This window comes from Tenrec ecaudatus, chromosome 2 (genome assembly GCF_050624435.1).
Source record: "Tenrec ecaudatus isolate mTenEca1 chromosome 2, mTenEca1.hap1, whole genome shotgun sequence".
NCBI lineage: Eukaryota > Metazoa > Chordata > Mammalia > Afrosoricida > Tenrecidae > Tenrec > Tenrec ecaudatus.
The window spans coordinates 9,718,151-9,735,403 of NC_134531.1; the positions used below are offsets into that span (position 1 = coordinate 9,718,151).

The following is a 17,253-nucleotide window of genomic DNA, read 5'->3' on the forward strand; positions in this document are numbered from 1 at the left end:
GCACGGGACTCGGCAGTGTTTCCTTCTGTTGTGCACAGGGTCTCTCTAAGTTGGAACTAACTCAAAGGCGCCTACCAACAACGTAAGAAAATAGAGTCCTGCTGGCATAGTGGAGTCTGTGCTGTTCCCAGCTGAAGCCCAGCAGCCTCTCCAAGGGAGAAAGAGGATGCTTTCTGCTCCATAAAGATTGACAGCCTCAGAACGTCACAGGGGCAGCCTACTCTGCTTTACTCTATCCTGCAGACTAGGAGTCTGAATCACCAAGTACTAATGAGTGAGTGTGTATATACGTAGTTAGACTAAAATTTTAAATCCCATCATTTCTTCTCCCTTCTGATTCTTTTAACTTTTTTCCCAGTATTTATTATTTTCTGCCTTCTTTTCCATTGAAGATTTTCACTCTTATTTTGCTATTGTGGTTGGGCTTGGGTTTTTTTTTGGTGGGGGGTGAGGGTGAATGCTTTGCTTTATATGAAATCTAGGATTGGTAACTCTACAGAGCTACCAATTGGGTCAATAGTTTTTTCAGGTTATGGCAGGAGCCCTGGTGGTATAGTGGTCATGCCCCAGGCTGCTAACTACAAGGTCCACAATTTGAAACCAACTGCAGATTCTCCAGAGAAAGATGGGCTTTTCAACTCCTATAAAGCGCTACAGTCTCAGAACCTTACAGGGGGCAGTTCTTCCCTGTCCTATAGGATCGCTATGAGTCCACATTGACTAGATGGTAGTGAGCGTTTTTCTTTTGGAGGGTTATGGCAAGGGATGTTGGGGGGAAAGGAGGAGCTAATAACAAAAAGTATAAGAATGAAGAAAACATTCTCAAATTGATTGTGGTGATGATTACACAACTCTTAAACACAATAAAACCATTGAATTGTATGTAAGTGAATTTAACATCAAGAAGACTGTGAAAATTAAAATATATATAAAGAAAACTTATGCAGAAATCCAACTTCACTGATGTCTAGGAAAAGCCAAGAATGCTAATGCATACAATTATTTGAGTGTAACTTTAAGGAAAAAAGATTAGTCTGCGTTTAATCAATAGTATTAATATAGTAAGAGAAAAGAGGGTGGGCTATGAAATATAAGGTGGAGAAAGACTTTTGAGAGAGATTGTGGTAGTTACATTATCTGTTGTCAATTTGAGACTTAGGAGTGGAGGGATGGAGGAAAGCCTGTCAATCGGGTTGCAGCTTGATGACCTCATTTGGAGGCGCTAGGAGATAACTTGCTGAAGGGAAGACACGTTCACTCCCTGGAGACATTCCTGTGGAGAAGACCCATGGAGCTACACTAGAGCTCAGGAGCTGACAGAGCCATGTAGAGACCCCTGCCAGAACTGAGATGCTTCCACTGCCACTGGATCCACAAGACTTTCCACCCACTGGCCTATGATCTTCCTGTCTTCAGCGTCATTGCATGTGTTTCATGAGTCTGAAGAGGACTTTATAGATAGGTATCAGGCATATGGGCTAATATCGGACTTATGGACTTGATCCAGACTGAGCTGGGATGGTATCTCACTATTCAATTGTTCTTGTATATAAACCTCTTTCTTATACACATATAAGTGCCTATGAATTTGTTTCTCTAGACTACCCAGACTAACACAAAGATCGCATTCATTCACAATCACACTGTGATCAATTAAGAATGGCCCTCTCAAAAATATCTAGAATTTGAACTTGATCACAAGAGATGAGGAGAATTTCAGAACTTAAGATGGGAATGCAAACTGATACTGCTGCTAACGAACCTGAGGGAGACACAGCAAGGCAAAGGACATACTTAATATACCACCAAATGCCAAGACTTTCATGCGGTACCTCTAAGGGCAGGTTCTATGTATCAATGAGGAATCATGGCGCTTCTGTGGTTTGGTTAAGAGCCGAGCTCCTGATCAGCAAGTCAAGGCTCAGCTCCTTCCCAGGAAAGGGAGGCTGCAGTCCCGTTCTCTGAAGATTTACAACCTTGGAAACCCTGTGGGGCAGCTCTCCTCTGTCCTTGTAAGTTGCTATGAATGGTAATCCACTCCCCAGCAGTGAGTAGATATAAAACCACTGAAAATGAGACGTGTGAGAATCTCACAGGTCTCAAATCAAGAATCAATCATCAGCTATGGAGCAGACCCATTCCTTATTTTTAGGGTAAAGAATGACATAAAAAATGAATTTCTCCAAATGTTAGATTCAGGGTTCACATCTTTCATTTGGTACTACTGAAACTTTTTTATTTCAAGGCACCATTGAACCTGTCCTGGCCCATAGCGACCCGGTGTCCAATGGAATGAAACACTGCCTAGTCCGACGCCACGCTCAGAACTGTTGCCATGCCTGAGCTCACTGTTGCAGCCACAATGTCAGTCCATCCCAACAAGGGTCTTCCTGTCTCAAGCTGCCCCTCCACTTCACCAAGCATGACGCCCTTTTCCAGGGAATGGTCTTTCCTAACAGCATGTCCAAAATATGTGTGACAGTCTTGTCATTCTTGCTTCTGAGGAGCATCAGACTGGACGTATTCCAAAATAGATCTGTGTGGTTTGGGGGCAGTCCAGAGTACTTTGAAGAATCTTTTCCAGCACCATAATAAAAGGCATCAATTCAATGTCTGTGTTCTTTATTCAGTGTCCAACTTCCACATGCATATGAGACAATGGAAAACCGTGGCTGGAGTCAAGCACACCCCAGTCTTCAAAGTGACCTCTTTGACTGATGTTCAACCCTCTCAAGTGGTCTTGACAAGTTGTCCTGTGCGACATATGTTTGATCTTTTGACGGCCGCTTCCATGAGCACCGACTGCTTCAAGCTTTTCTCCGTTTATGAAGGTGATGTTACCTGATGGCCCGTTTGGAGGATTTTAGTCTTATTTACATTGAGCCGTAATCCACACTTAGGGCTGCAACCCTGGATCTTCCCCAGCAAGTGGTTTGAGACTTCCTGACTTTCAGCAAGTGAGGCTGTGCCATCTGCTTACCTCAGGTTGTTAATAAGCCTTTCTCCAGACTTGATGTCGTAGTCTTCTTCATCTAATCCAACTTCTCTGATGACCTGCTCAGCTTAGAGACTGAGTAAGTACAGGGAGAGGATACGATCCTAACACACACCTGTCCTGACTTCAAGCTATGCACTATTCCATTGCAGATCAGCACTAGCGGCCTCTCGATCCATGTGCAGGCTCTGCCTGGGCACATGACATGCGCTGGAATTCCCACTGATCTCAAGGTATCTTTTGTCATGATCCACACAGTTATGTTTGACTATGCTTTCCTGCATAGTCAAAAAAGCACAAGTAAACATTTTTTCCTGGTATTCATTGCTTTCAGCCAAGATCTATCGGGCATCAGCAGTGATATCCCTTGTTCCACGTCCTCTTTTGAATCCAGCTTGGATTTCTGGCAGCTTCCTATCAAAGTACTGCTGCAATGGCTATTGAACGATCCTCAGCTAAATTTTACTTGTAGGTGATATTAACAATGTTGTTGGACAGTGTGAGCATTCTTTTCCTTGTTGAATGGATACAAAGACGGATCTCTTCCACAAGGTTGGTGTCCAGGACCTGTTTTCCGGATTTCTTTACATCGGCCAGTGAGTCCCTCCAGTGCTTCCTCCGCCTGCAGCATTTCCATCAATTCCTGGGCCCTGGTCAATGCCTTCGGTGAAGCTTGAACTTTGAGACTTAGCTGGGCGTATCCATTAGTGTGGATAATTAGAATGTTGTCACACTACTGAAAGACTCCTGTTGAATAGAATGCCTTTTTAAAAATTTCTACCCTTTGGTACAGCCTTTTTATTTGTGTTTCCGAGTGCGGCTGACCAGAGTCCCCCTTGTAGAATTGCTCTATTCACGGAACATCCTCATGGCAAACACTAAGTGGGCAGTGCTTCCTCAGCTCTGTCAACACACTCCTCTCTCTTCTCACTTGCTCTGCAAACAGCCCCTTGTCTCTTCAATAAGCTCTTGGAAGACAATGAACTGCATTGCCTGTCTCTTTGGAGAGATTTCAACGGGAGCTTCTTCAGCAGCGGACTTGGTACTTCATCCAATACCTGTGCTGCTCAGAAAATGCTCCTTTTGTTTCTATTGAGCTATTCAGAGAAAGGCTCTCTCTACAGTGTGGAAAAGAGGGAGGGGTGATGGGGGTCTTGCCTTTGTTTGAAAGAGAGGGAGGGGCTTCCTTTATAACAAAAAGAAATACTCTGATTGATTATGCTAAACGGTGATAAGCTTATGCACTGTCCATGAGAAAAGGATAAAGTGCAAGGTCTCAAACGGATGAAAAGAAATTTGAGGCGGGAGAAACAAAGGAAGGTCCCGAAAGAGGATGAAAGATGTTATATAAATAAATAATCTCACAAGACTTTGTTTCACATCCTGTGAATATGTTATCCCGAGAGGCCAGCCCGTGCTTGGTATATAGTGCAAGGGCAGCTAAAAAAGGGAAAGGTCAAGATGGAGCTGCTCAGTGGTTACAACCATGGTGGGGACGGTCCAGGACAGGATCCAGGACAGGGGGGTCACTATGACGGGAACCCACAGGGGCAGTTCTACCGTCCTATAGGGTCACTGTGAGTTGGAATCGACTGGGTGGCTGTGAGTTTGGGGATTTTGGTCATAGAAACCACTCTATTTTATGTTCAGAGCTGCTAATATTCCCCATTTGTCTGGATTCAAGTGATTCCTTACGTGGAAACTATTTTGATAGCAGGATATTATCTACATGCCACTTTAGGCTCAAGGAAACATTTTGCGTGTGAGGGGGATGTGCAATTCATCTACAATTTCATTAGACGCTGGCCATTCCGGCATAGGATTTGGGTTTTTTTAAACACACTGTTCTCCATCCATGCTGATGTTTTTATTGCTCTCTGTTTTCCTTTCATCTTGGGATCCTGGCCAACCTCGTGGAAGCAGTGAACCGGTTTCCCACAGGATGGGTGGCAATGCAGGACGAGCCTCTCTTTGTGACAAGCTGCCACATGCATGGCCGAAAGCTGGCTTTAATACTTGGTCAGAATCATTTGTTTCCAAATGGAAACCGGTGTGACCACTGTCACAGCAGACACGGGTCATCCCACTGATTCCCATGGGTGCCGTCTGCGTTTGTGAGTGTCAAATGTGGATCAAATGACTGGTGGGTTTAGTTAGCTTCATTAGCATGTTTGTGTACGTGCGCGTGTCTGCGTGAGACTCTCCTCTAAGCCAATGCGTGGGGATAAGGCCTTCCTTGATTTGCCGTGTGCCTCATTGTACTGGAGCGTGTTCTGACAAGCAGCATCCAAGATGAAATGTATGTTTTATCTAAACAGACACCTTTGCTGAAATTATACCTCTTGACATGTTCTTCTTGCAGGCGGGAAAGCCTCAGACACTGGATTAATCATCTGTTAAAGGTGGGTGGGGCTATTCATGCAACCTTGCAGCTGTCTAGTCTCCTGTTTCTGTCTCAGTTCAGAAATTCCACCCCCTTGCGATAACAGGAGCACTGGTGGTCTCTCTCTCTGCATTTGCCTACCTCTCAAGAAGGGACCGGTGGCTGGCCTATCCATGAGTTGGTGTGCGCTAGGTGGTGTCTGGTTGACCAGTTGACCAGCTCACTGTTTGTTCCTGATAGGACTCTGTAAACTCTTATGTTTCTAGATCTCAAAGCTGTCAGTGAACCCTTGTATGCCCACGTCCTCTCCTTGGCCATGCAGGGGGTTGCTCTGCTATTTTGCTTTCTTACAAAAGAGCATATCCAGGGACCAGGAGGCAGGGAAGCCAACCTACAAGTCTTCTCCTTTCTCTTTGACTATCTGGGAGAGAAAGCTCCCAGGTCCCTGTGTTCCAGCTAGCCAGGATGTCAGAGTAAGAAGGTGTTCGAGTTAGGTGTAGGGTGAGGAGCTGAAGACCTCTTCAGATGGTAGCTTTTTGGCCAACAATGTCCCTGATCAGCTCAATGCTGGGGCAGCTATTATTGCGATGGCCACAACTCATGGCGTTTCCGTGCACAAGGGATCAGAGCATTGTGATGCACAATTCTCATGGGCAGATGGCCTGGCCATCTTCCCAGTCTAGGTTAAACTGAAAGCTCTTTGAAGATTGCTCATCAGCTTGGCAACATGCAAGTCTCCACTGACCGATGGGGTAGCTGCTCTTGCAGTGCACTGACCAGGGATTGAAGGTAGGGATTTGACCACTGAGCCCCCACTTTCTCCAATAGGTACAGAGATGTGTACAAGGTCTCCAATCTTATCTCCTCATGCACTATGCAAATGTCTACTGTTGGACTTTTTATTTACCTATTTGTTTGGTGGTTTTCCTTTTAATCCCTACTAAACTCCAGGCTAGACTGTCAGCAAAAGATGAGATCTCAATTCAAAAGGAGAACACAATGGAAATGGGAGAAAGCAACAAAAGGAGGAAAAGAAAATCAAGAACCAAACAAACACAGGAAAGAAGCAGATCTGAGCTTCCACACCACGAGCTTTCCTTCAGCAAAGCAATCAGCCACAGAATAACCAGGTCCTGGCATTTCAACCACCAACACTGCCTGGCGGAGACAAGGCTTCATGCTCTCTGACTAGGGTAAGCAGGTGTAGGAAGAGAGGAGCCTGCAATGGAGGCATGTTTGTGAGCTACGTAAAACTCTTAGAGCAGCTCATTCACACCCAAGGGATAAAACATTTCTGTCAAATGAACACTCACAAGCATACATTTGGTGCTGGATTTACAAGAGGAAACACACACACACACACACACAACAACAACAACAGTGAAGGGAAGCCTGGCAGAGGATTCCCTCAGTCCTAGGATCAAAAAGCCAAACACCGAAACTGCAATGCCAGCTTGTCTCAACACAAAGGGACCAGCAGCTGGCTAGCTTTGGGGTTTATGCAAGTTCAGAGGACGTTTTGGGGAAACCTAAATGCCAACTCAAAGTCTCAGATGCTAGTGGCCTCTCTGTGGCAGCTGAGAAGAAAAGATGCAGCAGGAAGGTCTGCAGAGAGAGGAGAGATGGAAGAAGAGGGCGGGAGGTTGAGCCCGAGGGGAGGAGCCGAGACATGCCCATGTGGTGGAGAGATCACCAAAGTAAAAAACCAAACTCACTGCTACAGAGTCAGTGCTGACTCCCCATGACCCCACCGGGCAGCGCAGACTTGCACTGGTGGGTTTCCAAGGTTGGAAATCTTTTGGGAAACAGAAAGCCTCATCTTATTTCTTGGGGAACAGCTGATGAGTTGAACTGCTGACCTCATGGTTCGCAGTGCAACGTGTGACCCACCACAGCACCAGGGCTCCTTATGGCATGCAGGCTGGGGAGCTTACTATGTCTCATCTCCATTGTCTAAGTTCCTGACCCCTGGAGCTGCTATCTCCCTGCTTGTTCCTCAGCTCTGTCAGCCTCGTCATCAAGTTGGCCCATGATAAGTACACACTAGGGACAGATTTCCTAATCCGTAGGGTGTTAACTAGCTTATTAACGGAAGACGGCCTTTCTTTTCAGCTCATCTTAGTCTGAAAACTCTGCTGAAACATGTTCGCCATCCTAGCAGCATGCCAGCCTCCGGTGACTGCACAGGGTGGTTGGGTTAGTACCTGAGCTAACCTCCATGTTGCTCTAAAGGGAGGGAGGTCCAGCGATAAATACGGCAGTGGGCGGAATGTAGAACATGTTTGTAGAACAGGAAAAAAACGTGTGCAGAAAACAAGAAAAATGAAGGGAACCGGAGTTGGTACAGAGTATGGCTGCAGACACTGAGACAGACATACATGAACAACCAACCCTTCTGTGAGGGACCGAACTGTCTCTACAAAACATGTCTGGTACCATGCCCACTAGGGCCCGGGGAGCCTGTGTTACATGATCGGGACTGGATTAACGTAGCCTATAGTTTGTTGAGTCAAACTCTTGCAAAATAGAAAAAGGACAAATGAGGACAAGCAAGACACTGAGATGGAGTGCGACTGAGGGCAAGGGGCTCCACAGAGGCAGCAGCAGACGCCGGTGAGACAAAACCCTCGTCCGAAGCCCTAAAACAGGGAACGCCCTTTCCTGGAGCTCTGAATTCAGACATCGAGCCTCCTGCCCTGTGAGAAAAGACCTTTCTTTTTGTTAAAGCCTTCCATGTGTGCTCCTTGTGTGACAGCAGCTCAATAAATGAGAGGATTGACGACTGGGAGAGGTCTCAGGACCAGAGCAGGCGCCAAGAACCCCCATTTGAGGGGCCACCATCATGCCTGACAAGCAATTTAGGAAAGATTCTCTCTCTCTCTCTCTCTCTCTCTCTCTCTCTCTCTCTCTCTCTCTCTATATATATATATATATATATATATATATATATATATATATATATATACAGACAACGATGGCAAGACTTCCTCTTACACCCTCTGCTGATGTGGTCAGTAGAGGGCAGTCCCTGGAGAAGGACATCACGCAGCTCATGGGCCTTGTATAAACATGGGGAGAGCCCTGGGGCATTAATTTTTTTGGGGGGGGACTATTAAGTGGGCATATTTCCTCCTGCTTTTAATGTGACATAGATGAATTGAGTTTGCTTCTTATTGTACTGGTTTTCCACTTTTACCCCTCATAGTTCGATAATAAGAGACTATTCTAAAAGTACATGACAATGGAGGGAGAGTCAACATAATCCTTTTGTTGTCAGTTTTCATTCAGATTAGAGATTGTACGCCATTGACTATTGTCTTCATCTTTGGAAAGGGCCACATGGAAATACAATAAAGCTTCCTTAACAACATGCAAACTAGACAGTAGAGGGCCTCACTTGCCAAAGGTGAGCGAAGTACTCACACAAGAATCGAGGGGTCTGTGTCCTCTTTAGAACACGGGGTGGCAGTCATGGCGTCACATATGAAAGAAAGCATGTTTGGTGCATCTCTTCGTCAGAGACAGTAAAATATTGGAATGTAAGTGTCAATGATCAGCTGTAGAGACAACTGAGCCCGGCTTAACTTCAAACAGTGTGATTAGCATCCTATTGCTAAGTCACAATTGCTAGGATCCACTTCATGATCTAGAAGTTACAGCCAGCTGAGGATGCAGGGACCTGGTCCAAACTCTGCGTCTCTGATCATCGGCTCTCCTGGCCTAGTGCTTGCCTGTGCTTACACACTCTGAGCTATGAAAGTAGTGTGACCTACCTGCAGAACTCCCAAATATGTCTTAGCAGACGTACAGCCAGGAGGCCCCTTAGAAGCACAGCTGATGCGACTTAGTCCACATACTTGGGGCATGTTATCAGGAGGGACAGGTTCCTGGAATAGGGCCTCATGCTTCATAAAGTAGGACAGTGAAAAAGAGGAATGGCTCTCAAGATGGATCAAAACAGTCACCGCAACGTACAACAGGGAGGCTGGTGCAGGGCCAGCAGTTTTTCATCCTGCTGTGCAGAAGGTCAATTTGAACGGGGACCTACTTGATGGCACCCCAAAACCACATGAACTTGGCACCCATGATACACTCTGTTCTAGCGTTACTTGGCCAAGTGGAGCATGAGAACACGTGATTCTTCAGGTTCTTCAATGATAATGATTCAGTGGTTAAAATAAGTCACTTTTAGTACGTATCATCAAGAGACGACACCAATTATTTTGCAAATGGTACATATTCTAGAACACACATGTCTTTTTCCCACCCCCGTGAAGCTGCTGGTTGTGCTTGGTCCATAATACATATTTAATCTCAGAGAGCTATGTAATTGATTGAACCATATCAGAGTGCTAATATCAGACCCTGAGACATCTATTTCCTATGATTTAATCTAATAAAGTGAATGGAATAAATTCTTAGCTCGCCTTTCAAAATACATATTTAACAAATATTTCTTTTCTAATCTTGATAACTAGGTAGGCTCTATCATTACAAATCCATTACCAGCACCAGCCATGTGTGTGTTAGCCCTGTTTCCTTGGCGAACATGTACTCATTAAATACGTTAATTCAGACACGTCCCACTCATATGCGGTGCTCCCTTCACATGGCCCGAGTTGAACAATCAACTTCTAGCGCTCACTGTGTTCCTTTCTAAGGAGGCCTCATGGGGCAAGGTCTCAATGTTGGGCTGCTAACTGCAGTTTGGTGGTTCAAACACACCAGGGGGTCTGAGGGCTAAAGATGGGCTATCTGCTCCCATAAAGATTTATAGCTTTCAAAATCCCACAGAGCAGTTCTGGCCTGTCCCTCAGGGTCACACGGACATGGAACCAACCCAATGCTTCTCCTCAGTCTGGGAGGGCTCAACAGGGAGTCCCGGATACTTCGACTACCATCATCAAACACAGGTGAACGGTCATCATACACAGCACACACCCACGCACATACATGCACAGCACACTAGAAAAATCAGCACCCAACATACCTCAAAACACACACCATAGACACACGCCCAACATCTGTACTCCACACCCACAACACCTATCATAGGACATACTCCACACACACAACAGAAAGCTACGAACCAAACACAACATAGTCCACACATAACCCATACCACACACCAAATACATTGATTACACACAGAAAACATGCATACTACACACACCAAACTCCGAAAATACCAGGTACACAAACTACACACATAACATCTGCACACACAGCAGGCAAAACATACCCCACCCTGACTCACACACCATATAAATACACTGCATCATATACCACACACATGCACAGACTATATACATACACTAAGTCACCATGTGCACGTACCACACATACACACAAAGTCCACACACGTGCACACATACATCACACACCACACAGATGGTGCATGCACACTGCAATCCACATATCCTACACATGTACACACTCAACACCCACATGCACACACAAACACACATCACATATATAGACACACACACACACACACACACACTCCGAACCTTCCATGGGGAGTGCGGCTGATGCCGTCGCCTATAAGGGGGCTGGTACCTACCTGTGCTCGTGCGGTAGGTGCCAGTGTGAGCTGGCGGCAGAGTGTCCCCCTGGCTCTGGCTGAGGCTCCTCATAGGGGGCTTCTGGTAGACGCGGTCCTCATAAATGGGGTCTATGTGGTGCTCTGGAGACTGCAGTGCCCGCAGCTCTGGCCCTAGATGGCCGTGCTGGCTGCTGTAGGAGGCTCGGGACCCAGCTGAAATCAAGTACAGAGAGAGATAGATGAGGCCCCAGCCACCATTCAAGCAGGACTGGTGATATCAAAGACCCATTTGAAAATAGCCTCTTTTAGGAATGAACTGATGAAATCTGCGGAAAAGCAAATGAGTAACATGCAATGGCAGCAATACATCACGCTAATCAGCTTATCAGCAGCACCCAGCTGCTTTGCTCCCCCCACCCACCTACTCACCCAACCCGATCTCCCTATAAGGCATACAATGCTCCCCAGATAAATCCGGGGTGGACGAGGCCAGGGACACATCACTTTCCTCACAGTCTGATGCATGTCGCTGGGTTCCCCACTAAAGGAAACAGCCTGCCGGTCAATCCTAGAGCCTCCTCATTATCCCACCGTCACTGCCCCTTCCACTGCACAGCAGGCTCCAAGAATCCACCAATCCACGAATAATGCACGAGGGCCAGCCGTCGTGAGGTGGTTGCTGAAGACTGACCCAACAGAGTGTCCACCCCCAGATTTTCCCAGGACTACTGTGAGTGAACAGGACTAGTCAAGACTTGCGTGTGCGCGTGCGCGCGCGCGCGCACACACACACACACACACACCCCCATCTAGTCCATTCCAACTCATGGAGACCTACAGGAGAGGATAGAAATGCCCCTGTGGGTTTCCAAGACTAACTCTTTACAGGAGTCGAAAACCTCATCTTTCTCCCCAGGCAGGGCTGGCTGGTTGTTTCCAACTGCTGACCTGGCTTAGCAGCCCAACATACAAGCCCTTACACCGACCACCAGGGCTCCTTTGAGGAGCCGGTAGTCGAGGAAAGAAAAGTTTCTGAATTCTCCTGTCCTTCGCTTCCTCCCATCCTCCAAGTGGAGGCATACGCAGTTGGTGTACCATCCGCTGGAAAGGCACAAATGGTTGTCAACGACTGCGGATGATTTTAAAGACCAAGTCTTCCAGTGCTCAACAATGGAGTGACTTCTTCAGAATCATGTAGCCAGAGGATTCTAAAACCCTTGCGTAGTATACATGCAAGAGGAGCTGGCAGCTCGGTGGTGGAAGCCTCACCTCACATGCAGGAGACCTAGGGTAGAGGGTGTCCAACAGTCCTCAAGCAAAGCGAAGCCCCCACCCATCTGTCAATGGAAGCTGGTGTGCTTCCAAGATACTGAACTGGCTCCAGACTAGGATGCACTAGGATGAAAGAGATGGTTTATCTACTTCCAGGAATCCCCCATGGAAAACCCTGTGGGCTACAACAACCCACTTCTCGATAGCTCATGAAGACGGGGCAGGAAAGGACAGCATTTTCTTTGTCGGCCGTGGGGTCGTCCTTAGGTCGGAGAGAAAGGATGGCAGCTGGCCGACAACAACGACAACAGCAGCAAGAGACAGATCTGCTGAAGCTATACCCGGCTACTCAAAAGTTTTGGTGTGGCACACAAATTCTATTTTCCTAGCCCTTTTAGCATAAAGAATATAAAAACCTGTTTCCATGGAGTCGATTCCAATACGTGGTAGCCCCCGAGGACCAAGAAGAACTTCCCCATATCGCTTCCATGGCGGTGATAAGAAAAGAAGTGTGGGCTGTGATCTGTGTGTCAGCAGGTGGACGCCACCACAGCTCTGAGGAAGAGGGACTGAGCTTTTTACTCCTGTAAACAGCTGCCGTCTCGGGAACCCACAGGGAGTCGCTGTGAGTCAGCATTGACTCCATGGCAGGGAGAGTCGTCTCCACGGACGCTCTCAGTCACACGTCTCCCCTGCAGAGTGGCCTTGACCGCTTCTGTTTGGGTGAGCAGCCAAGTGCTTAGTCACTGGCCACCAGGCTAACGCCTCTTTAGCATCTTGCAGAACTGCCCTGTGGGTTTCCAAGACTGATCTACCTTACGGGAGAACAGAATTTCATCTTCACAAACCTCTGACCTTGCCATTAGCAACCCAGCGCACAAGCCAGTACACCGCCAGGACGCCTTCTCTGGAGCGCAGACTGCCTCCGATGTAAACAAACAGAAAACAAAGGCTTTCTGAATGACGGGGCAGTGCTCTGTGACTACAGTGTGCGTGAAAAGTAAACGGAAGGTTTTCGGGAAAGGAGAGGACGAGGGCAGGCGAGTTCCTTACATTTCCCTTCGCCAGTAATTAAATAAGTTCTGATTTCGATAGCATTCACATGAATAATAGATTGGAATGACTGTTTTGCATAATTAGGTTCATTGCATCTGATTTATCAAGTGCCAACATCGCAATGAATATGGTCCCCGGCTCATATTTTTGCAGGAGTGTATTTAAGCACAACTGGCTTGGAGGGTCTGCTGTCAATCTTTCTTTCTGCTAAAGGTTTTGACAATATTGCCAAGGAATTAAACGTTGGAAAACAAGGGACCAGCCGTTACATCCAAACATTGTCTAGTCAAGGATGCTATTCATCTTCAGTTGATGTCGCGTAGTAACATTCTCCCTCTTGTGTTAATCAGCAATGCTCTCCGCTGCCCCCAAATACCCACTGATAAACACTGAGGACGTGCAAATGACTGAAGACGGGGCGTCACAATCTTAGTCTACCTGTGCAAATCTATCTGTTATCTTCATTTACATGGCATCCCAAAATGCAACAAAGGAATCAGAAATGAATGTAACGATTCATTTGGACAAATGTCCAAATTATGTTGATAAATCTGACTGGACCTCTGTGGATCCTTGACTCTCCATTATGTGTCCTACAATGCCTGCTCAAGAAAAAGAAAGTATAAGGTCCACACGAACAAGGAAGTGTAAGGTCCACACGAACAAGGAAGTGTAAGGTCCACAGGAACAAAAAAGTGTAAGGTCCACACAAACAAGGAAGTGTAAGGTCCACACGAATAAGGGAGTGTAAGGTCCACACGGACAAGGAAGCGTAAGGTCCACATGAACAAGGGAGTGTAAGGTCCACACGAACAAGGAAGTGTAAGGTCCACATGAACAAGGAAGTATAAGGTCCACACGGACAAGGAAGTGTAAGGTTCACACGAACAAGGAAGTATAAGGTCCACACGAACAAGGAAGTGTAAGGTCCACATGAACAAGGAAGTATAAGGTCCACACGAACAAGGAAGTATAAGGTCCACATGAAAAGGAAGTATAAAGTCCACACGAACAAGGAAGTGTAAGGTCCACACAAACAAGAAAGTATACGGTACACATGAACAAGAAAGTGTAAGGTCCACACGCACAAGGGTATTGAATTGGGGACGGGTTGAGATAAATTTCCCACACCAACCTCTTCTGGGAAAGTTCCAAAAAGCCTTTAGATGAAGTACGGATGCACTGATTTGCAGAGCCCGCACTGGTGGGCAGTGCAATGCTCTTTCCCTGCTGTGCTCTACTGGAGAGAGTGCTAAGCATTCCCTGGGTCTCAAAAGCCATCATGAGAACTTAGGTCCTTGCCAACAACTCCAGTGACACTATTTTCACTGGACACAATGAGACACTTGACACTTGGCCAAAACGCACAGATGTCAAGGCTAAGTGTCCCTGCCACTCAAGATCATGGAGAACATTTCTGGGAATTTGAACTTGACTAAGCTGAGGGTCAGAAGCCTAGCATGCTAAAATCCTAAGAAACGGGGATGGGTCACAGGATTTTCTGGAGACCAGGCCACAAGCATGGAGAAGCCCCTCACTGGAGACATCCTCCTAGTGAAGGAAGCAGCAGAGTGTGGGAAACTCGTCCTGACCAATTTCAGCCATGATTTCCACATGCCCGTTGTTACACTTCAGTTCCATCAAACACATGTGTTCCTCCTTCTTCTCTTCAGCGACGAAGTCCCTGAGTCATGAGGGCTCTGACACTAGACTTTCACGCATAATACGTTTCAGAACGAGGGCTTGAAGACTCACATCCGAAGCATAGAGGTGCAACCTTAGGAGGGAGCAGTGATCCAGGAGGGCGAATGACACAGAGACATTGCATTAGGCTCACCTGTGCTCTGTGCAGACCATGCCCCCTCACAGGCCCAGGAGCCCTGGAAAATGCGGGCAAACCTGCAGGGTGATTGGGATAAGAGCTACCACCTGGTCTGGCCTCAATGCCATTTCCTCTTCTCTACTGCTAGGGTTGACTTGAATGGCTAGTCTGCTAGCTAAGAACCCATCACTCCTTGGCACTTCATGGAGGAGGGGTCCCAGGGCTCCAAGAGGTGAGTGCGTGAGACCACAGGTGAGTGGAGGGGCACACGACTTTGGAGGTGCTCTGCTGAGCTTGGTCTATTTCCACCAGGACCACCGTCTGCATGCACAACTCTTATGTAGAAGCTTCCAACCGTGATTCACCATCAGCTTGGGCACATGTAAAGTGCTCTTTGGAACACTGAGGCATAATGCCCCATCGTTTTGGGGTGGTGAACAGAAACACGTGCTGACGTCGAAACTATATTGCTATTTCTTGGACAGAATGTGGGGCTGTACTTGGAAGATGTGGGGCTGTACTTTAGGTCAAACTCTAACCCCCTGGCTGAATCCAGGGAAATCCTTGAATCTTTGAGTTCCAGGCTCCTCAAGCGTATGGGCATCAAGGGGACCTCGTTCGCATGGGAAAGTGCCCTGTAGCCCCTAAGGTGACATGACCTGAGCTGATGTTCCCATCCCCTGGGATCTTGGAATCAAAACATGAAGCCCTTTCATACCAGTGGACTTTGCCCTATTGGTAAAGTCACAAAATAAGCCTCGTCCCACTCAGGCAGGAACGATGTGACCAAGCGACAGAAGAGCATACAAATGTAACTATCAAGGTCCAGAGCGTTCCACTCGTGGGGCTGTCCTCTGTGCACAGAGCTGACAAGCCAGGCAGAGAGAACCAGCACACAGCAAAGGCACACCCCACACAGGAGAGGCGTCTCATAGCATTTATAGGTTGGCTTGAGTAGCAACTAATTAATCCACATTCATTGTCTGTTGCAGGAAATGCCATGTATTTATGAGCCCTTCAAGAGTTCTCAGGCTACTGAAATAATGGTGCAGGATGTTCTGAATTCTCAACTCATAACCACAGCAACTCGGTTTCTACCACAGGGATGCGGAATGGTCGGGAAGAGCTCAGACACAACCACGGAGTGGTCGCTGAGCAATGCCCAGCTGAAGAGTCTGCTCCAGGTCCTTGGTGCTTGCTCAGGTGACCTTCCATTCCCTGGGAGATGCTCAGCTGTCAGATCAGAGTGCTTTCCCCAAAGAGCCCCGCGACCCACTCCTCCCTGCCCAGCTAAAATGCTGATTTCACGAGATCTGGCTTGATCAGCTTATGAAGGGGGTGGGGGAGGGATGATGTGCATGGAACAAGTGCTCCCACATCTCAGGATTCTAATGCAGGGGTCACTCCACAAGCCATTCTGTCCCTGAAAAAAAAACAAAATAGGGGACCCAGAAAAAATCAAAAGAAGAATTAAGCAAGCAAGCAAACAGACTCACTGCCGCCGAGTGGTTACCTTCTCATTGCGAGCCTGTAGGCCAGAGTATCACTGTGCCCTGTGGGGTTTTCGAGGATGTACATCTTTACAGCAACTATGGGGATGGTGCAGGGCCGGGGGGTGTTGTGCTCTGTTCCACCAAGGCCGCTATGATTTGGAACCAACTTGAAGGCACCTAACCGACTTGAAGGTAGCAGGAAGCCTCATCTCTCTCCCCCAAGCAGCCTGTGGGCACACACTGCTGCCCTTGCGGTCAGCAGCCCCCCCTGTAACTCATCATGCCACCGGGGCTCCAAAAGGAGAAGACAGCCACCTGAAGACTGTGGCAATGCTCAGCCCTTCATTTCTCACATTCTTCACACCGTAGTCCTTAGTACTGTGCTAGGCTGACTACTCGACTGAACAGACTAAGATTGGTCCATTCAGTTATTCATTGGGACCCCTTTACATCCTCTCCTTTATACATCCACTGCCATCGGGTCGATGCTGACCCATTGCGACCCTGTGGGTCAGGGTAGAACGGCCCCTGTGGGTTTCCAAGACATTAACTCTTTACAAGAGTAGAAAGCCCTATCTTTCCCCTACAGAGTGGCTGGTGGTTTTGAACTGCTGATCTTAGCAGCCAAACATGTAACCATTTTGCCACCAGGGCTCCTGCTATCTGGTCACTAGAGAACTTTAAATT

General features: G+C 47.2%; 1 protein-coding gene across 2 annotated transcripts in view; it reads right to left on the reverse strand.

Annotated features, from left to right (window-relative positions):
• Positions 1–17,253, reverse strand: part of CTNND2 (catenin delta 2) — a 473,556-nt gene that overhangs the window by 403,678 nt on the left and 52,625 nt on the right. For both annotated transcript variants that reach the window (XM_075542985.1, XM_075542984.1), the window contains exon 3: positions 10,942–11,136. In XM_075542985.1, coding sequence (XP_075399100.1) covers positions 10,942–11,014 — 73 coding nt within the window. In that variant the 5' untranslated portion in view covers positions 11,015–11,136. The remainder of the gene's footprint in view (positions 1–10,941; positions 11,137–17,253) is intronic.